The sequence below is a fragment of the Mobula hypostoma genome, chromosome 26 (assembly GCF_963921235.1).
Source record: "Mobula hypostoma chromosome 26, sMobHyp1.1, whole genome shotgun sequence".
Taxonomy (NCBI): domain Eukaryota; kingdom Metazoa; phylum Chordata; class Chondrichthyes; order Myliobatiformes; family Myliobatidae; genus Mobula; species Mobula hypostoma.
This window is the reverse complement of record NC_086122.1, coordinates 3,142,404-3,164,600: the sequence shown is the minus strand read 5'-3', so window position 1 is coordinate 3,164,600 and position 22,197 is coordinate 3,142,404. Positions and strand designations below refer to the sequence as shown.

Sequence of the window (22,197 nt, the reverse complement as noted above, 5' to 3'; positions counted from 1 at the left end):
TGGATTCCTGTCACAGTATGTGGACAGGCCGACCAGGGGGAATGCCATACTAGATCTAGTACTAGGTACTGAACCGGGTCAGGTCACAGATTTCTCAGTGGGTGAGCATCTGGGGGACAGTGACCACCACTCCTTGGCCTTTATAATTATCATGGAAAAGGATAGAATCAAAGAGGACAGGAAAATTATTAATTGGGGAAAGGCAAATTATGAGGCTATAAGGCTAGAACTTGCGGGTGTGAATTGGGATGATGTTTTTGCAGGGAAATGTACTTTGGACATGTGGTCGATGTTTAGAGATCTCTTGCGGGATGTAAGGGATAAATTTGTCCCAGTGAGGAAGATAAAGAATGGTAGGGTGAAGGAACCATGGGTGACAAGTGAGGTGGAAAATCTAGTCAGGAGGAAGAAGGCAGCATACATGAGGTTTAGGAAGCAAGGATCAGATGGGTCTATTGAGGAATATAGGGAAGCAAGAAAGGAGCTTAAGAAGGGGCTGAGAAGAGCAAGAAGGGGGCATGAGAAGGCCTTGGCGAGTAGGGAAAAGGAAAACCCCAAGGCATTCTTCAATTTTGTGAAGAACAAAAGGATGACAGGAGTGAAGGTAGGACCGATTAGAGATAAAGGTGGGAAGATGTGCCTGGAGGCTGTGGAAGTGAGCGAGGTCCTCAATGAATACTTCTCTTCGGTATTCACCAATGAGAGGGAACTTGATGATAGTGAGGACAATATGAGTGAGGTTGATGTTCTGGAGCATGCTGATATTAAGGGAGAGGAGGTGTTAGAGTTGTTAAAATACATTAGGACAAAATACATAAGTCCCCGGGGCCTGACGGAATATTCCCCAGGCTGCTCCACGTGGCGAGAGAAGAGCTTGCTGAGCCTCTGGCTAGAATCTTTATGTCCTCGTTGTCCACGGGAATGGTACTGGAGGATTGGAGGGAGGCGAATGTTGTTACCTTGTTCAAAAAAGGTAGTAGGAAAAGTCCGGGTAATTATAGACCAGTGAGCCTTATGTCTGTGGTGGGAAAGCTGTTGGAAAAGATTCTTAGAGATAGGATCTATAGGCATTTAGGGAATCATGGTCTGATCAGGGACAGTCAGCATGGCTTTGTGAAGGGCAGATCGTGTCTAACAAGCCTGATAGAGTTCTTTGAGGAGGTGACCAGGCATATAGATGAGGGTAGTGTAGTGGATGTGATCTATATGGATTTTAGTAAGGCATTTGACAGGTTCCACACGGTAGGCTTATTCAGAAAGTTAGAAGGCATGGGATCCAGGCAAGTTTGGCCAGGTGGATTCAGAATTGGCTTGCCTGCAGAAGGCAGAGGGTGGTGGTGGAGGGAGTACATTCAGATTGGAGGATTGTGACTAGTGGTGTCCCGCAAGGATCTGTTCTGGGACCTCTACTTTTTGTGATTTTTATTAACGACCTGGATGTGGGGGTAGAAGGGTGGGTTGGCAAGTTTGCAGACGACACAAAGGTTGGTGGTGTTGCAGATAGTGTAGAAGATTGTCAAAGATTGCAGAGAGACATTGGTAGGATACAGAAGTGGGCTGAGAAGTGGCGGATGGAGTTCAACCCGGAGAAGTGTGAGGTGGTACACTTTGGAAGGACAAACTCCAAGGCAGAGTACAAAGTAAATGGCAGGATACTTGGTAGTGTGGAGGAGCAGAGGGATCTCGGGGCACATGTCCACAGATTCCTGAAAGTTGTCTCACAGGTGGATAGGGTAGTTAAGAAAGCTTATGGGGTGTTAGCTTTCATAAGTCGAGGGATAGAGTTTAAGAGTCACGATGTAATGATGCAGCTCTATAAAACTCTGGTTAGGCCACACTTGGAGTATTGTGTCCAGTTCTGGTCACCTCACTATAGGAAGGATGTGGAAGCATTGGAAAGGGTACAGAGGAGATTTACCAGGATGCTGCCTGGTTTAGAAAGTATGCATTATGATCAGAGATTAAGGGAGCTAGGGCTTTACTCTTTGGAGAGAAGGAGGATGAGAGGAGACATGATAGAGGTGTACAAGATGATAAGAGGAATAGATAGAGTGGATAGCCAGCGCCTCTTCCCCAGGGCACCACTGCTCAATACGAGCGGACATGGCTTTAAGGTAAGGGGTGGGAAGTTCAAGGGGGATATTAGAGGAAGGTTTTTTAATCAGAGAGTGGTTGGTGCGTGGAATGCACTGCCTGAGTCAGTGGTGGAGGCAGATACACCAGTGAAGTTTAAGAGACTACTAGACAGGTATATGGAGGAATCTAAGGTGGGGGCTTATATGGGAGGCAGGGTTTGAGGGTCAGCACAACATTGTGGGCTGAAGGGCCTGTACTGTGCTGTACTATTCTATGTTCTATGTTCTATGTATGTGTCCTGTCACACTCACCTCAATTATAAGCTAATGCTTTGAGAGGCTGGTTAAAGATTATATCTCCAGCATGCTACCATCCACACTGGACCCCCTTCAATTCACCTACCGAGAGAACCGGTCTGTCAATGACACCATAGCTACAGTACTACGCACCGTCCTCAGCTGGAGAAGAGGGATGCATACATTAGAAATCAAATTTACAGATAACATTACACTGATTGGCGTTATTTCTAGCAGTGATGTGACAGCCGACAGAGGAGAGGTGCCTGACACAGTGGTGCCAAAACAATTCAAAAGAACAAACCTGCCTGTCCTGGCCGACCTATTGTCTCAGCTTGCTCCTGCCCCACCGAACTCGTTTCTGCATACCTCGACACGGTTTTATCACCCCTTGTTCAATCCCTTCCTACCTATGTTCATGACACTTCTCACGCTCTTAAACTTTTCGATGATTTTAAATTCCCTGGCCCCCACCGCTTTATTTTCACCATGGACGTCCACTCCTTCCATCCCTCATCAGGAAGGTCTCAAAGCTCTACGCTTCTTTTTGGATTCCAGACCTAATCAGTTCCCCTCTACCACCACTCTGCTCCATCTAGCGGAATTAGTCCTTACTCTTAATGATTTCTCCTTTGGCTCCTGCCACTTCCTCCAAACTAAAGGTGTAGCTATGGGCACCCGTATGGGTCCTAGCTATGCCTGCCTTTTTGTTGGGTTTGTGGAACAATCTATGTTCCGTGCCTATTCTGGTATCTGTCCCCCACTTTTCCTTCGCTGCATCGACGACTGCATTGGCGCTACTTCCTGCACGCATGCAGAACTCGTTGACTTTATTAACTTTGCCTCCAACTTTCACCCTGCCCTCAAGTTTACCTGGTCCATTTCCAACACCTCCCTCCCCTTTCTAGATCTTTCTGTCTCTGTCTCTGGAGACAGCTTATACACTGATGTCTACTATAAGCCTAGTGGCTCTCACAGCTATCTGGACTATTCCTCTTCTCACCCTGTCTCTTGCAAAAACGCCATCCCCTTCTCGCAATTCCTCCGTCTCCGCCGCATCTGCTCTCAGGATGAGGCTTTTCATTCTAGGACGAGGGAGATGTCTTCCTTTTTTAAAGAAAGGAGCTTCCCTTCCTCCACTATCAACTCTGCTCTTAAACGCATCTCCCCCATTTCACATACATCTGCTCTCACTCCATCCTCCCGCCACCCCACTAGGAATAGGGTTCCCCTGGTCCTCACCTACCACCCCACCAGCCTGCGGGTCCAACATATTATTCTCCGTAACTTCCGCCACCTCCAACGGGATACCACCACTAAGCACATCTTTCCCTCCCCCCCTTTCTCTGAATTCCGCAGGGATCGCTCCCTACGCAACTCCCTTGTCCATTCGTCTCCCCCATCCCTCCCCACTGATCTCCCTCCTGGCACTTATCCGTGTAAGCGGAACAAGTGTTACACATGCCCTTACACTCCTCCCTTACCACCATTCGGGGCCCCAAATAGTCCTTCCAGGTGAGGCAACACTTCACCTGTGAGTTGACTGGGGTGATATACTGTGTCCGGTGCTCCCGATGTGGCCTTTTATATATTGGCGAGACCCGACGCAGACTGGAAGACCGCTTTGCTGAACATCTACGCTCTGTCCACCAGAGAAAGCAGGATTTCCCAGTGGCCACACATTTTAATTCCACATCCCATTCCCATTCTGACATGTCTAGCCACGGCCTCCTCTACTGTAAAGATGAAGCCACACTCAAGTTGGAGGAACAACACCTTATATTCCGTCTGGGTAGCCTCCAACCTGATGGCATGAACATCGACTTCTCTAACTTCCGCTAAAGCCCCACCTCCCCCTCGTACCCCATCTGTTACTTATTTTTATGCACACATTCTTCCTCTCACTCTCCTTTTTCTCCTTCTGTCCCTCTGAATATACCTCTTGCCCATCCTCTGGGTCCTCCCCCACCACTCCTTGTCCTTCTTCCCGGACCTCCTGTCCCATGATCCTCTCATATCCCTTTTGCCTATCACCTGTCCAGCTCTCGGCTCTATCCCTCCCCCTCCTGTCTTCTCCTATCATTTTGGATCTCCCCCTCCCCCTCCTACTTTCAAATCCCTTACTCACTCTTCCTTCAGTTAGTCCTGACGAAGGGTCTCGGCCTGAAATGTCGACTGTACCTCTTCCTACAGTTGCTGCCTGGCCTGCTGCGTTCACCAGCAACTTTGATGTGTGTTGCTCAAAAGAACAAAAGAGCTGATTGTGGATTACAGGAGGAATGGAGGCAGCCTTGCTACAATCAATATTCATGACTGCAGTTCAGAGAGTGCATCTCTCTCTCTCCCAGCGTAGAGTGCCCTCCTGCTTCAAATTATCCACCATTGTCCCTGTAACAAAAATGACTAAGATAACATGCCTGAACAACTGGCGTCCTGTCACACTCACCTCAACAATAAGCAAATGCTTTGAGAGGCTGGTCAAGGATTACATCTGCAGCTTGCTACCACCCAAACTGGATCCCTTACAATTCGCCTACCGACACAACTGATCGAAAGACGACACAATAGCCATTGCTCTACATACCGTCCTTGCACATCTGGAGTAGAAGGATGTTTATGTGAGAATGTGGTTGTTGGACTACAGTTCAGCATTCAACACCATAATTGCCTCCAGGCTCAACAGGAAGCGCAGAGACCTCAGCCCAGTCCCTACCACATGCAGTGGAATCCTGGACTTTCTGTCAGACCGCCAGCAGGTGGTAAGAGTGGGCTTCCTCACCTTCACCCCTCTGACTCTCAACACAGGTGCCCCTCAGAACTATGTACTAACTTCCCTCCTTTACTCCCTGTATAACCATGTTTGTGTCACCACCCACAGCTCTAATCTGCTAATTAAATTTGCTGACAACACTGCAGTGATTGGCCTAATCTCAAACAATAACTACAGGGAAGAAGTAATCTCTCTGGCACAGTTGTGTCAAGAAAACAACCTCTTCCTCAATATCGCAAAAACAAAGGAACAACACGAGGAGTTGGGGTGTGGGTAGGGGTGTTGGGAGCAACACGAGGCGTTGGGGTGTAGTTAGGGGTGTTGGCACAACACAAGGAGTTACAGGTGCAGGTAGGGGTGTTGGAAACAACACGAGGAGTTAGGGGTGTGGGTAGGGGTGTTGGGAACAACATGAGGAGTTAGGGGTGTGGGTGGGGGTGTTGGAAACAACACGAGGAGTTAGGGGTGTGGGTAGGGGTGTTGGGAACAACATGAGGAGTTGGGGTGTGGGTAGGGGTGTTGGGAACAACACGAGGAGTTGGGGTGTGGGTAGGGGTATTGGGAACAATACAAGGAGTTGAGGTGTGGGTTGGGGTGTTGGGAACAACATGAGGAGTTGGGGTGTTGGGAACAATATGAGGAGTTAGAGGTGTAGGTAGGGGTGTTGGGAACAACACAAGAAGTTGGGGTGTGGGTAGGGGAGTTGGGAACAACACGAGGAGTTAGGGGTGTGGTAAGGAGTGTTGGGAACAACACGAGGAGTTAGGCGTGTGGGTAGGGGTGTAGGGAACAACACGAGGAGTTGGGGTGTGGGTAGGGTGTTGGGAACAACATGAGGAGCTGGGGTGTGGGTAGGGGTGTTGGGAACAACACGAGGAGTTAGCGGTGTTGGGAACAACATGAGGAGTTAGCGGTGTTGGGAACAACATGAGGAGCTGGGGTGTGGGTAGGGGTGTTGGGAACAACACGAGGAGTTAGCGGTGTTGGGAACAACATGAGGAGCTGGGGTGTGGATAGGGGTGTTGGGAACAACATGAGGAATTAGGGGTGTGGGTAGGGGTGTTGGGAACAACATGAGGAGTTGGGGTGTGGGTAGGGGTGTTGGGAACAACACGAGGAGTTGGGGTGTGGGTAGGGGTGTTGGGAACAACACGAGGAGTTGGGGTGTTGGGAACAATATGAGGAGTTAGAGGTGTGGGTAGGGGTGTTGGGAACAACACAAGAAGTTGGGGTGTGGGTAGGGGTGTTGGGAACAACACGAGGAGCTGGGGAGTGGGTAGGGGTATTGGGAACAACACGAGGAGTTAGCGGTGTTGGGAACAACACGAGGAGCTGGGGAGTGGGTAGGAGTATTGGGAACACCACGAGGAGTTGGCATGTGGGTGGGGGTGTTGCGAAAAACATGAGGAGTTGGGGTGTCGGTAGGGATGTTGGAAAGAACATGAGGAGTTAGGGGTGTGGGTAGGGGTGTTGGGAACAACACGAGGAGTTGGGGTGTGGGTAGGGCTGTTGGGTTCAACACGAGGATTTGGGGTGTTGGGAACAACACTAGGAGTTAGACTATGCGTAGGGGTGTTGCAAACAACACAAGGAGTTGAGGTGTGGGTAGGGCTGTTGGGAATAACACCAGGAGTAGGGGTGTGGGTAGGAGTGTTGGGAACAACACGAGGAGTTGGGGTTGGGTAGGGGTGTTGGAAACAACACGAGGAGTTAGGGGTGTGGGTAGGAGTGTTTGGAATAACACAAGGAGTTAGTGGTGTGGGTAGGGGCATTGGGAACAACATGAGGAGTTGTGGTGTGGGTAGGGGTGTTGGGAACAACATGAGAAGTTAGGGGTGGAGTTGGGGTGTGGGTAGTGGTAGGAACATCATGAGGACTTGGGGTGTGGGTAGGGGTGTTGGGAACAACACGAGGACTTGGGGTGTGGGTAGGGGTGTTGGGAACAACATGAGGAGTTGGGGTGTGGGTAGGGGTGTTAGGAACAACACAAGGAGTTGGGGTGTGGGTAGGGGTGTTGGGACAACACGAGCAGTTGGGGTATAGGTAGGGGTGTTGGGAACAACACAAAGAGTTAGGGGTGTGGGTAGGGGTGTTGGGAACAACACGAGGAGTTAGGGGTTTTGGGAACAACACGAGGAATTGGGGTGTTGGGAACAATATGAGGAGTTAGAGGTGTGGGTAGGGGTGTTGGGAACAACACAGGAAGTTGGGGTGTGGGTAGGGGTGTTGGGAACAACACGAGGAGTTAGGGGTGTTGGGAACAACACGAGGAGTTGGGGTGTTGGGAACAATATGAGGAGTTAGAGGTGTGGGTAGGGGTGTTGGGAACAACACAAAGAGTTAGGGGTGTGGGTAGGGGTGTTGGGAACAACACGAGGAATTGGGGTGTTGGGAACAATATGAGGAGTTAGAGGTGTGGGTAGGGGTGTTGGGAACAACACAAAGAGTTAGGGGTGTGGGTAGGGGTGTTGGGAACAACACGAGGAGTTAGGGGTGTTGGGAACAACACGAGGAGTTGGGGTGTTGGGAACAATATGAGGAGTTAGAGGTGTGGGTAGGGGTGTTGGGAACAACACAGGAAGTTGGGGTGTGGGTAGGGGTGTTGGGAACAACACGAGGAGTTAGGGGTTTTGGGAACAACACGAGGAGTTGGGGTGTTGGGAACAATATGAGGAGTTAGAGGTGTGGGTAGGGGTGTTGGGAACAACACAGGAAGTTGGGGTGTGGGTAGAGGAGTTGGGAACAACACGAGGAGTTAGAGGTGTGGTTCGGGGTGTTGGGAACAACACGAGGAGTTAGGGGTGTGGTTCGGAGTGTTGGGAACAACACGAGGAGTTGGGGTGTGGTTCGGAGTGTTGGGAACAACACGAGGAGTTGGAGTGTGGGTAGGGGTGTTGGGAACAACACGAGGAGTTAGCGGTGTTGGGAACAACACGAGGAGCTGGGGAGTGGGTAGGGATATTGGGAACACCACGAGGAGTTGGGGTGTGGGTAGGGGTGTTGGGAACAACACGAGGAGTTAGCGGTGTTGGGAACAACACGAGGAGCTGGGGAGTGGGTAGGGATATTGGGAACACCACGAGGAGTTGGGGTGTGGGTAGGGGTGTTGGGAACACCACGAGGAGTTGGCATGTGGGTAGGGGTGTTGCGAAAAACACGAGGAGTTAAGGGTGTGGGTAGGGGTGTTGGGAACAACACGAGGAGTTAGGGGTGTGGGTAGGGGTGTTGGAAACAACACGAGGAGTTAGCGGTGTTGGGAACACCACGAGGAGTTGGCATGTGGGTAGGGGTGTTGCGAAAAACACGAGGAGTTGGGGTGTCGGTAGGGATGTTGGAAACAACACGAGGAGTTAGGGGTGTGGGTTGGAGTGTTTGGAATAACACAAGGAGTTAGTGGTGTGGGTAGGGGCATTGGGAACAACATGAGGAGTTGTGGTGTGGGTAGGGGTGTTGGGAACAACATGAGAAGTTAGGGGTGGAGTTGGGGTGTGGGTAGTGGTAGGAACATCACGAGGACTTGGGGTGTGGGTAGGGGTGTTGGGAACAACACGAGGAGTTGGGGTGTGGGTAGGGGTGTTGGGAACAACACAAGGAGTTGGGGTGTGGGTAGGGGTGTTGGGACAACACGAGCAGTTGGGGTATAGGTAGGGGTGTTGGGAACAACACAAAGAGTTAGGGGTGTGGGTAGGGGTGTTGGGAACAACACGAGGAGTTAGGGTGTTGGGAACAATATGAGGAGTTAGAGGTGTGGGTAGGGGTGTTGGGAACAACACAGGAAGTTGGGGTGTGGGTAGAGGAGTTGGGAACAACACGAGGAGTTGGGGTGTGGTTGAGAGTGTTGGGAACAACACGAGGAGTTGGAGTGTGGGTAGGGGTGTTGGGAACAACACGAGGAGTTAGCGGTGTTGGGAACAACACGAGGAGCTGGGGAGTGGGTAGGGATATTGGGAACACCACGAGGAGTTGGGGTGTGGGTAGGGGTGTTGGGAACAACACGAGGAGTTAGCGGTGTTGGGAACAACACGAGGAGCTGGGGAGTGGGTAGGGATATTGGGAAGACCACGAGGAGTTGGCATGTGGGTAGGGGTGTTGCGAAAAACACGAGGAGTTAGGGGTGTGGGTAGGGGTGTTGGGAACAACACGAGGAGTTAGGGGTGTGGGTAGGGGTGTTGGAAACAACACGAGGAGTTAGCGGTATTGGGAACACCACGAGGAGTTGGCATGTGGGTAGGGGTGTTGCGAAAAACACGAGGAGTTGGGGTGTCGGTAGGGATGTTGGAAACAACACGAGGAGTTAGGGGTGTGGGTAGGGGTGTTGGGAACAACATGAGGAGTTAGGGGTGTGGGTGGGGGTGTTGGAAACAACACGAGGAGTTGGGGTGTCGGTAGGGATGTTGGAAACAACACGAGGAGTTAGGGGTGTGGGTAGGGGTGTTGGGAACAACATGAGGAGTTAGGGGTGTGGGTGGGGGTGTTGGAAACAACACGAGGAGTTGGGGTGTCGGTAGGGATGTTGGAAACAACACGAGGAGTTAGGGGTGTTGGGAACAACATGAGGAGCTGGGGTGTGGGTAGGGGTGTTGGGAACAACATGAGGAGTTGGGGTGTTGGGAACAACATGAGGAGCTGGGGTGTGGGTAGGGGTGTTGGGAACAACACGAGGAGTTGGGGTGTGGGTAGGGGTGTTGGAAACAACACGAGGAGTTGAGGTGTGGGTAGGGCTATTGGGAATAACACCAGGAGTAGGGGTGTGGGTAGGGGTGTTGGGAACAACACGAGGAGTTGGGGTGTGGGTAGGGGTGTTGGAAACAACACGAGGAGTTGAGGTGTGGGTAGGGCTATTGGGAATAACACCAGGAGTAGGGGTGTGGGTAGGAGTGTTGGGAACAACACGAGGAGTTGGGGTTGGGTAGGGGTGTTGGAAACAACACGAGGAGTTAGGGGTGTGGGTAGGAGTGTTTGGAATAACACGAGGAGTTAGGGGTGTGGGTAGGGGTGTTGGGAACAACATGAGGAGTTGTGGTGTGGGTAGGGGTGTTGGGAACAATATGAGAAGTTAGGGGTGGAGTAGGGTTGTGGGTAGCGGTGTTAGGAACATCACGAGGACTTGGGGTGTGGGTAGGGGTGTTGGGAACAACACGAGGACTTGGGGTGTGGGTAGGGGTGTTGGGAACAACACGAGGAGTTGTGGTGTGGGTAGGGGTGTTGGGAACAACACGATGAGTTAGGGGTTTTGGGAACAACACGAGGAGTTAGGGGTGTTGGGACAACACGAGCAGTTGGGGTGTGGGTAGGAGTGTTGGGAACAACACAAGGAGTTAGGGGTGTGGGTAGGGGTGTTGGGAACAACACGAGGAGTTAGGGGTGTGGGTAGGGGTGTTGGGAACAACACGAGGAGTTAGCGGTGTTGGGAACAACACAAGGAGTTAGGGGTGTGGGTAGGGGTGTTGGGAACAACACGAGGAGTTAGCGGTGTTGGGAACAACATGAGGAGCTGGGGTGTGGGTAGGGGTGTTGGGAACAACATGAGGAGCTGGGGTGTGGGTAGGGGTGTTGGGAACAACACGAGGAGTTAGCGGTGTTGGGAACAACATGAGGAGCTGGGGTGTGGGTAGGGGTGTTGGGAACAACACGAGGAGTTAGGGGTGTTGGGAACAACATGAGGAGCTGGGGTGTGGGTAGGGGTGTTGGGAACAACACGAGGAGTTAGGGGTGTTGGGAACAACATGAGGAGCTGGGGTGTGGGTTGGGTTGTTGGGAACAACACGAGGAGTTAGGGGTGTTGGGAACAATATGAGGAGTTGGGGTGTGGGTAGGGGTGTTGGGAACAACACGAGGAGTTAGGGGTGTGGGAACAATATGAGGAGTTGGGGTGTGGGTAGGGTTGTTGGGAACAACACGAGGAGTTAGGGGTGTTGGGAACAATATGAGGAGTTGGGGTGTGGGTAGGGGTGTTGGGAACAACACGAGGAGTTAGGGGTGTTGGGAACAACATGAGGAGCTGGGGTGTGGGTAGGGTTGTTGGGAACAACACGAGGAGTTAGGGGTGTGGGAACAATATGTGGAGTTGGGGTGTGGGTAGGGGTGTTGGGAACAACAGGAGGAGTTAGGGGTGTTGGGAACAACATAAGGAGTTAGGGGTGTGGGTAGGGGTGTTGGGAACAACACGAGGAGTTAGGGGTGTTGGGAACAATAGGAGGAGTTGGGGTGTGTGTAGGGGTGTTTGAAACAACACGAGGAGTTAGGGGTGTGGGTAGGGGTGTTGGGAACAACATGAAGAGTTAGAGGTGTGGGTAGAATTTAGGGACAAGGATGAGGGAGACTAAGGGTTCAATGAAGGGTCAACGGCAGGAGCCAGTGTTTCAGTCAAAGTAGCATCGAACAGTGATGTCCATTGATGTTTAGGATTAGACTTTGTTTCTTTTTATGGTGGCAGCGATGGTTTTGGGGACAGCATTGGGTGATAGGGGTCAGTTTAGGTTTTATGGACAGGAATGAGGGGAAGTTAGAGCTGACGGGCAGTAATTGAATTATCAGGGGCAGGAGCCAGTGCTTGGGTCAAAATAGCATTGAACCACGATGCCATTCAACGTTGTGGATCAGAGTTAGTTGGCTATTGAGATTCATAGGGATAGTTAGGGTTCAGATTAAGGATTAGGGACAGGGTTGAGGGAGAGTGAAGAGTGAGGGGCAGGAGCTAGTGTTTGGAGTCCAAGTCGTAATGCTCTGTGGTTGACGGCCAGCAGTCCTGGAAGTTGAGTTGGCAGGTGCTGAGGAGACCAGTGAGATCTGAATTGGCATCCCATACAGGCAGGAGTCATGAGGGCTGATGACTCCCTCATGACTCACCAGGTCACCAGGGCTGGAGGTCTGTCTGAGTCTGAAAGGCCCAAAGGTCAAACTAGTGAATGGCAAGTTCAGAAGTTGAGGCTCAAAGCTCAAACCCATGATCAGAAGTCCCGAGGTCAACACTCAAGAGGTTGTCGTAGTCTGGAGAGCAAAGCAGAAGGTCAAAGTCCAGAGTCCAGCGAGTCTGGAGGTAGAAAGCCCAAGGATCGAAGACTGATATTGGCAAATCTGAAGGTACAGGCGCACAGGTCCAGTCTGCGAGTCTGGGCCAGAGATTGAGGTTGGAAGACCAATGTGTGCCAGTCCGATTGCTCAGGACCATGGAGTTGAGGTCGTTCTGTGCGTGTGAGGGGTTGGGTTTGGAAGGGGCTTGTTCAGCTCTTCTGTTTTACCTCGTTGCTGCTGTCTGTGTTGCTTCACTGAACATTGCAGGCAAGTTATGCTGGCTCTGGAATGTATGACAACACTTACGGGTTGCCTCCAGCACATCCCTGAGAGTGTTGGTTGTTAACACAAACAACATATTTCACTTTATGTTTCAATATCAATGTAATAAATAAACCTGAAAGCATTAACAAAAAGAACCAGGTCACCAAGCTAAATTTTTGTGCAGCAATCAGTCACTGACCACATTGTAGACCGTCTCTGATGTTCACTGCATTGTCACTTAGACATTATAGTTGTACCTACCTCTATCCCACTCCAACAGCTGGCTCCATTTACCTACCACCATGAGTGAATTGCTCGCCCCTTAGAATCCTACTAAATCTTTCCCCTCTCACCTTAAACCTGTGGTAGCAACACACATCAAAGTTGCTGGTGAACGCAGCAGGCCAGGCAGATCTCTAGGACGAGGTACGGTCGACGTTTCAGGCCGAGACCCTTCGTCAGGACTAACTAAAGGAAGAGTTAGTAAAATTTGAAAGTGGGAGGGGGAGATTCAAAATGATAGGAGAAGACAGGAGCGGGAGGGACGGAGCCAAGAGCTGGACAGGTGATTGGCAAAGGGGATATGAGAGGATCATGGGACAGGACGTCCCGGGAGAAAGTTTAGTCTTACAACCACAGAATCATTGATGTTATCTACGTCTCTCATGATTTTGTAAATCTCTCTGAGGTTGCTCTTAGCTTCCAGGGAAAATTTCCTTTATCTATACAGACTCAAACTCTTCAGTCCCTGTAACATTCTTGTATATGTTTTCAGCATCCTTTTAAGTCTAATGACATCCTTCCTATACCCAGATGACCAGAACAGCATATAGTATACCAACTGTGGTCTCACTAATGTTAAATGCTAAACAACCTCTTCACCACTCTGTCTGCCTGTGTCTCAATGGCAAGAAATTCTATATATGTATCCTGTTCTACAACCCTTTCCATGACCCTACCATCCTCCATGTAAGTCTGGCCCTGCTGTGAATGACCAAATGCAATACCTCTTTCACTGTCATTACTGTCCATTTCACCACTGATTTTAATGTTGTTTGCAAACCTATTAATCATGTCAACAGCATTGTTATCCAAATCATTAAGCAGATGACAAAACAACTGCAGACCAAGCAGCATACCACTGATCACAAACCTCCAATCTTGAAAACAACCCACCACTTTGCCTCCTTACACTAAGCCAATTTTTTATCTAATTGTTTAGATCACCCAGGATTCCATGTGCTCTAACTTTCCAGACCAGCCTACTCTGCAGGATTTTTTCCACAAAACCTTGCTGAAGTCCATGTTAACCATGTTTACCACCCTGCCTTTATTAATCCTTATAGTCACCTCTCCAAAACATTCAATCAAACTTTGAGATACAATTTCCCGCACATAATGCCAGGAAGACAAGGGTATGAATTTCCGAGACAGAATAGTGTGTACTGGTGCCATTATAAGGTTAATAGATTTCTGGGCACACATTCTTTGCCCAATATGCCACACTTGCACTCTTTAAACTGTCACTTTGCTTTCAGTCAGCTGTTCTTTAAAGTACCACATTGTTATTAATCTAGTACCTATTACACAGGCCAATTCCTTATTCACATAATTCCCATTAATGTGCAATACTGGACATTCATCATCTTTGAGGGGTTTTACTCCCACCACTGAGATGCTGGGAAGAACCTCTAATGATTCACATCATGTTTGTGCCCACATTATCTTGTAAGCCAACATTGCAATTTGTAATAATTTTTCTTTAATAGGATAGATTAGCTTTCTAATGAGGCAATTGGTTGAGACATTGCAAGCTGGTCCAAACAGACCAGAAAGGTCCCATGTTTGAACCATGATCTATGCTGATTTTTTGCTGATCTACAGCTGATTTCTGCCAGGCTAAAAGTGATGACCCGCATTTGGTGTCAGTGATCAACGGTGAGGTACATCGTGCTTATTCCATGTATCATTTCCAGTCCTGCAATGCCCAGTAATAACTGGCTATTTTAACTAGCTGTCTGATAATGCCCATATTCTACACACTATACACAGAATATGGCCTAAATAATATTGATATACAACTGATGAACATAGTTTAAAGGACATAATGGGCTGCTGGCGACGGTGGTAGAGGTGGATACGTTAAGGTCTTTTAAGAGACTCCTGGATAGGTACATGGAGCTTAGAAAAATAGAGGCTATGGGTAATCCTAGGTAATTTCTAAACTAAGTACGTGTTCGGCACAGTATTGTGGGCTGAAGGGCCTGTACTGTGCTGTAGGTTTTCTATGTTCCTATGTAATCTTAACTCCAACAGGAATTTTGTTAACAGTTGCGAATAATCCTATCTTGTTTAATTTTGGATGTGAGCATTAGTTTTACTTGTTGAAATGCATTCATTGGCCAGAGCCATCTGTGATGTTAATAATTACCAGTGTTATGGATATTATTTTAGCGGAAAGATCAATATCATCTCCTCCAACTTGAGGTCTCAGCAACATATGATTGCAGACATCCCACCTCTCCCGGAAGAGCCGGGAGTCTCCCGCACATCGATAGTGGCTCCCTGATGCCCGGAAATTTTATACAATATCCCGGAAATAGATTTTTTTGAGAGGGAGAGGGAGAGGGAGCATCCTGATTGGTCTCCCTTCGTGCTAAGAGTGTTTCCCAACCACCGGACCGTGAGGAAACAATATGATTTGGTGCTATGAAACGATATGAGTCATTTGCATCTTTCCTCATTCCCTGACGCGCACTGTTGAACTTGAACGCACGCGAGGTCATTATCCGCACGTCATCCGTGTCAGCGCGGGAAGGAGATCAACTCCTCGAGTTTGTAAATGACGGCGGGCTGAAAAGTATGTTTGACATAACATCTCTGCCGGCATTCTGGATCAAAGTCAAGGCTAAATATCCTGAGATAGCCACGAAAGCACTGAAAATGTTGTTTCCATTTCCAACGTCATATCGCTGCAAAGCGGAGTTTTCTGCAATGAATGCAACAAAAACTAAATTGCAGAATAGACTGGACATAAGGAACCCCCTTTGAGTATCGCTATCTCCCATCACCCCTCGATGGGACTGTCTTGTTGCAGGAAAACAAGCCCAGGGCTCGCACTGATTCAGCGATATTGGTGTGTTGCAATGATTTTATATGTTCATACGGGGAAAATACACGCTGTGTGTTTAATATCCAAACGCTACTTAAAATGTTATGATGCTATTGACTTATCACCTATATTCCGGTCATGATTAACACCCCACCTCCCCCGGTCAGCCGGTCCGCAAGAATATTGTCAATATTAAACCGGTCTGTGGTGCAAAAAATGTTGGGGACCCCTGCTAAGTAGACCTATCAGATTTCTCTGTGGGCGGGCTTTACAGTCGACCTCAAAAATAATGACAGTGTTGCTTGCTGCACTGTTTGCAATAGTGATTTTTCTGTTGCCCATGGTGGGTTAAAATGTAAAAGAATGTTGAGGCGAGTTTAACAGGTGTCATTACGGCATAGCTAATGTTATTTAAACTAGCTGGCTGGCTGCCAAGGAGCTACACTATTGATGTCCTACGTGATGAGGCCAAACTCCCTGAAGACTTGCTTAAGGTTGTAATAGAATAAACATGATAATATAATATAATATAAGCACATATTTTAATGTCACATTTGCTGCATATACCCAACTTGGCTTACAGATTAGACAAAAACACTAAACAAAGTATTACATACACCCTTGGAGGTTGACAGGCCGGGGGAGGGGTGATACCTCCCTGAAATGAGCTTTTGCAGGGTGGGATGTCTGTGATTGTACAACGTTGTGTTTAACCTTCTGTGATTTGCACTGCATCTGATAATCCCCATTAAGTACAATTAATTATGTATTTAATCATCTGTCAAAAAAAGTCAGTAAATTAATGTGCCATGATGAGGCCACCCTCATGGTGGAGGAGCAACATTTTATATTCTGTCTGGGTAGCCTCCAACCTGATGGTATGAATATCGATTTTTCCTTGTGGTAAAAATCCCATTCCCCTCCCCTCTTCTTCTATTCCCCACTCTGGCCTTTTACCGACTCGCATCTGCTTATAATTTCCTCCTGGATCCACTTCTCCTTTCCTTTCTCCTATGGTCCAGTGTCCTCTCCTCTCAGATTACTTTTTTTATCATCCCTTTACCTTTCCCACCCACTTGGCATCACCTATCACCTTCCAGCTAGCTTCCTTCCCCTCCCCCCACCTTTTTATTCTGGCGGCTTCCTTCTTCCTTTCCAGACCTGATGAACGGTCTTGGCCTGAAATGTCGACTATTTGTTTATTCCCATGAATGCTGGCTGACCTGCTGAGTTCCTCCAGCATTTTGTGTGTGTTGCTTTGGATTTCCACCATCTGCCGATTTTCTTGTGCTAGTAAATTAATGATACATTTAGTTTAAGAAATGCACAATAACTTCCACTGTTGCTGTGAATTTGATTTGTGATTTTGGCAAATGCTGAAAAAAACTGCATTCAATTAATCATTGCAACCCATATTAATAACTTAACAAAATAACAACTGCAAAAGCAAACATGACCATTCAGCAGCTGAACTATCCACCTGCCTGGCATCCATTCTAAGCTGATTTTATGTTAACTGTTTGGAAAGGAAGTGTAGTTTTTGAAAGCATTTTACATTAACATTCTTTCCCAAGCTCAATTAAGTTGGTTTGCTTGCTGTATTCAATCTTTTAGCTAATTTAAATGATATATCATTTTCATTTCTGTAGTAGGACTGACTAAATTTAATGACTTATGATCATAATGACATGCCAATTAAATATCTAACATATGTATTTTTATACACCAAACAGAGCAAGGCATTTCCACTCATTAAGAGTGCTTTTCAGAACTGGAGACTTATAATGGATTAGTTCAGGCTTTTCTCATTCATAAAACTGTAAGAATTTAATCAAGGCTCACTTGCCTTACATAACTGTAAACATGGAGACGAGGCTTCAGGCACATAAGACCCTGAAGCCATCATCTCTTATTAACTGTTACATAATCACTGTAACAGTTTTTCTCAATGCAAAAGTCTGCAGGTATTGTATCGGATTCAATGGAAGGAAATAATGTCATGCTCATTTCGTTCTTGTGATGATATGAAATTTCTGATCGTGTAAAAACAACAAGGCAATCAGAGAGGAACTTCATCTGACTGATACTCAATCAGCCAAACAGAAACCCCTCTCCCAATCTAAACATGATGAATTGTTAACAAAATCATAAAATGCCAGAGAAACACTCAGCAGATAATGTAGCATCTATGGATAGAGAAGCCGAGTTAATGCTTCAGGTTCATGATTTGTTATCCACAGATGCTGCCTGACTTGCTGAGTGTTTCCACTTTCTATTTTATTTCAGATTCTAGCATTTGCAGTTTTATTGATTTTCATGGACACTGAATGGTGTTCAGCTGTATTAGATAATCAGCTTCTGCACCATCTATATTTCCATGTACATATATGCTACTTGTTTTTCCTTTACCTCCTAATTTCAGCTTGTACCATCATCCTATTTATCTATTATTCCTGCCTTCCTCATTTTTACACACTACAGTATTTCATTTTCTTATCCTCTCACTCTTACTAATTCTAATATTTTCTGTGTTAACATAATGTATTCTTTGGGCCTTGAAACAAATAATGGTCAGACCTATTTTAGAGTATTGTATTCAATTTTGATCTCTCAGTATATTAAATGATATTGAGGCTTTGGAACGAGTACAGATGAAGGTAACAAGACTAATTAATATTTTAAAATATCTTATTATTTATAGAGATAACTATTTGGGATATTATTAACGTCTAAGAGGTTTTGAGGGGTGACTGCATTAGAGTTAAAGTAAAAATATTCCAATTAAATTGGTTAGGAAAGACTAGAGATAGCTATTGTTTTCCTTAGCTTGTTTACTTATAATGAGGTAAACCTCATCCATTTGTCAAGAAGGGAATTTTCCCCATGGAATAGGAGAGCTTAGAATTGTACTCAATGGCAAATCAGTGAATTCCTTCAAGTGGGAACTATAACTGTTTCTAACAGTGGCAAAATCATCTCCAAAAGGTAGTTTGTGAATTATTATTAGGGTTAATGTTTGCTAAGACCTAGCTTTAATGATGGGTTAAAACATCGTTGTTAGTGTGCCTTCTTTTTTTCAATGTGCTGAGCGAGTCAGCGCTCATTATCCCCTGCAGGAATTCATTCTGTAAAGCCCCCATTTAAAGTATGACAAAGTTATGTTTTATAACCTTGCTGCCTTCTGGGAGAAAACACTCTACTCTTTCTAAAAGCACTTATGACTTTGCTAACAGTTAATGTATATTCCTGCTTTTTTGTTGTTGCTAACATATCATCAGCAGATAGCATATAACCATGTGGTGTCTTCAAAAATAATGTACTGGCTGCAAGAGCTCGCAGTCTCCATGGCAACCATTCCAACACTTCATCATGACTGTGCCTCTATGTCAGTTTGCATCCTGTCTTGATGACAGTACGTCTACATTGCTTTCTGCTGCATGAAAGTCATTGGTAACTTCCAGTGACTTGTTTCGATAGACTGTATCACAATGTGCACAGGTCCAAAGAGGATGTCAGCAGAGCTTGTGATGTCTGAAAAAGCAGGGCTAGAGTAAGTACAGTCACCCTGAAATGAGCAGTTTTGGGAAAAGTTATCATTTACTCTGGAGTAAGGTAATTGAATACTAAACTGACACTGGAAATCAGTTATATAATGAATGCTGAGGGACTGTCATTCAGTGGAATTGCTGGAGGGATCAACAAACTTTCCATTTTGTAAATAGGTAATTGATAGATGCAGGGTAGTGGACACTTCAAATCTGAGATTAAATTATTTCACAAACATCACACACCAAACAAAGTTAAACATTACCTCAGTGAAGCAATGCATGCCACTACCTACCCTGCTCGCTGCTTTTTGGACTTATCTGATATTCCATCCCGAGACATGAGCTTGTTGAATACTATGATTCCGAACAGCATGTTTACCTTATGAAGGAAGACCAGCAAGTTAGTAAGGATATACTCACTGCTCAGCAACCAGCTCCCAGCTCCCACTAAGCAGTTACTCTCACAATTGCATAAAGGTAGCACAGGCTAAGTACCCCTTATCCAAAATGCTTGGGGCTAGAAGTGGTTTGGACATTAGATTTTGGAATATATTGAGGTAGCTTGGGATCAGCACCATTTCTGACTGAATTTATGTGTTACTGGTAAGCAATCTTATACTCGTTCATCACTCGTGTACTGAAAGTAAAAATTATTACATAACATTAATATAATGTATGCAGCACAGCAGCATTGGAAAAACACTTTGAATCAGCTGTTTAACAACGACAATCAATGGCAGACTTGCTGTCTCCACCAACAATGCCGTGATTTGATGAAAAGGTTACTTTACACTGTATTTGTGTTTTACTTTTTTTTGGTTTTATGTAAGGTGTAAAAACAATTCGCACTGTTAATTTGTTCTGGTGCTAGATCTTCAACAGCAACGATCTTTGCAAACTTATCAATTCTTCATGTTCAGCAGATGATTTAACTTTAAAATGTTTAACATGTTTAAAAATTTAATACCGTGATTTGTCTTAAATTCTTGCAACCAGATTACTGAATATTCAAAATTACCTTCAATTCTCAGTCTATCATGATAGATCTTTGCTTGTTTCATAAACAGCAGACCATTAAGCACCATATGGTTACTCCGACGCTGATGAATGCATTCTTTTAATACACGATCAAGATTTTCAGTTTTCACTTTATGCGGTGTTTTTCTATTTTTCATTAGCTTCTTTTCATTACATATGTGAGGTCATTTCTCAGAACAGTCTGTGGTGCGCAGAGACCTGCCCATCGCCTGAGAACCTCTTCAGTGCTTTGTGGAATTTTTTATTTCTACTCATGTCAGCACTCCAAAAAATTTCCGGTTTTGGATAAGGGGTACTTAGCCTTTCCTCAGGAATCATAATATTAAGCTTCTGCAGTTGCACTGTGAGCAACTTCAGTACTATAGTCATAAACAGAACACTGATAAATAGTGGGAAACTATTGTGTTGCAGACAATACTTTCTGTGGTACACTACAGGAATTTGGAATGTGGTTCATATGTAATCCTTCAAGAGCTTTCACAAATGCTGTTCTATAAAACATTAATAATGTTTTGTTGATCAGTTACTTTGAATCTAATTGGGCAACTTCACATAACCAAAATACTGGACATGTTTTCAAGAACTAACTGGTGGCAGGTCATTAGTTTTGATGGCTGTGCTGGGCAACATTCCAGAGAGATCTTGATGCAGATCCCTCTGCCCATTGCTTCCACTGAAAAACACTCACTGCTGCTTTCATTATGTCCATGGTTTTGGTGAAATGTGAACAAAGTACATTTACTTGTATGATTAAAATTTGTTACAAAATCAAGGCAATGTACACTCATGGATGTACTAAAACCATTGATAAACATTGCGCAGAAAACAGAATCGTTAAATTCTGTTCCTATGAGTTATAATACAGAGCAGCATTCTGTATTCAGTTCCCACAAAATAATGAACACAATGTAAAGTGTTAATTTGTCCACATGACATTTTCCCCACATCATATAATCCATGTTAACTACAGCATTAAAACATAATCTTTACCAATACAATGACTGCGGCAGGTCCAACAAAGGCATAAAGGAGGCCTCCTTCCAATGACAGCCAGCAGCTGAAAGCGAGAACACACCCATTCTCAGTTAGTTTTAGACGGACACTCATCGTCATCAAAAGAAGGAATTTGCTGTTTTACTGAGTGGCACAACAGATGTGGGTTGTCTTTAATTTCTATCCTTCACTTTACTGAGGATATTAACTTTTGCTTGGATCCTTCCAATTCCTCCTAGAATTTTCAATAAAATCAGGAGTTCTTTTGTTTTAAGTTGTTTTAATGATCATCCAGCACACTGACAATAGCTTTAAAAAGGAATAAGAGCAGTCCTTCAGCCTCTCCAATGGGCTCTATAGCATTTATTGATTTATTGAAATTCAGTCCCTCCTGGCCCTTCGAGCCACACCCCTAGCAATCCTCTGATTTAATCACGAGATAATTTACAATGACCAATTACCCTACCAATTGGTACTTCTTTGGATTGTGGGAGGAAACCGGAGTATCCGGAGGAAAGCATATGATCACAGGGAGAACGTACAGACTCCTTACAGGCAGGAATTGAAGCAGGTTGCTGGTTCTGTAGTGTTGCACTGACCACTACACTACCATGCGGGGCAGAATAGGAGAACTGAAGTACAGATTCACTATAACATTACAGCTAATCCATACATTAATTCTCCTTTCACCCCTTTTGATTTTTTGCCTGTACTACTTTACACAATAAATATGAGTTAGCATAATGGATAAAAACAGCACATTGAATGCTGTAAAATAGCCGAAGGCGTTTCACAGAAACATTATTAGGCAACATAAGAAATAGTATGGATGAAATAATCTTGTCAAAGATTTTGGTTTGAAGTAGTATCTTGCAAAAGGAAATGGAGTCAACAAGGCAGATTAAAATTTCACAGTTCAGGAGTGTGGCAGCTGATGTAATGGATGCCAGTAGTGGGGTGATTAAAAGCCGAGCACTCATAAGTGTTGAAGGAACACAGACCTCTGACTGGGTCGCAGCAATAGTGACTAGTACTGGGATAGAAAGGATTTCAATAGAAGGATGATACATTTAAAATCAAGGTACA

General features: G+C 46.0%; 1 protein-coding gene across 7 annotated transcripts in view; it reads right to left on the bottom strand.

The window, feature by feature from the left end:
- LOC134338213 (adhesion G protein-coupled receptor B2-like) overlaps positions 1 to 22,197 on the bottom strand; it is a 1,212,788-nt gene that overhangs the window by 178,795 nt on the left and 1,011,796 nt on the right. For all 7 annotated transcript variants that reach the window (XM_063033890.1, XM_063033884.1, XM_063033886.1 and 4 more), the window contains 2 exons: positions 21,109 to 21,175; positions 19,374 to 19,459 (listed from right to left, as the gene is read on the bottom strand). In XM_063033890.1, coding sequence (XP_062889960.1) covers positions 19,374 to 19,459; positions 21,109 to 21,175 — 153 coding nt within the window. The remainder of the gene's footprint in view (positions 1 to 19,373; positions 19,460 to 21,108; positions 21,176 to 22,197) is intronic.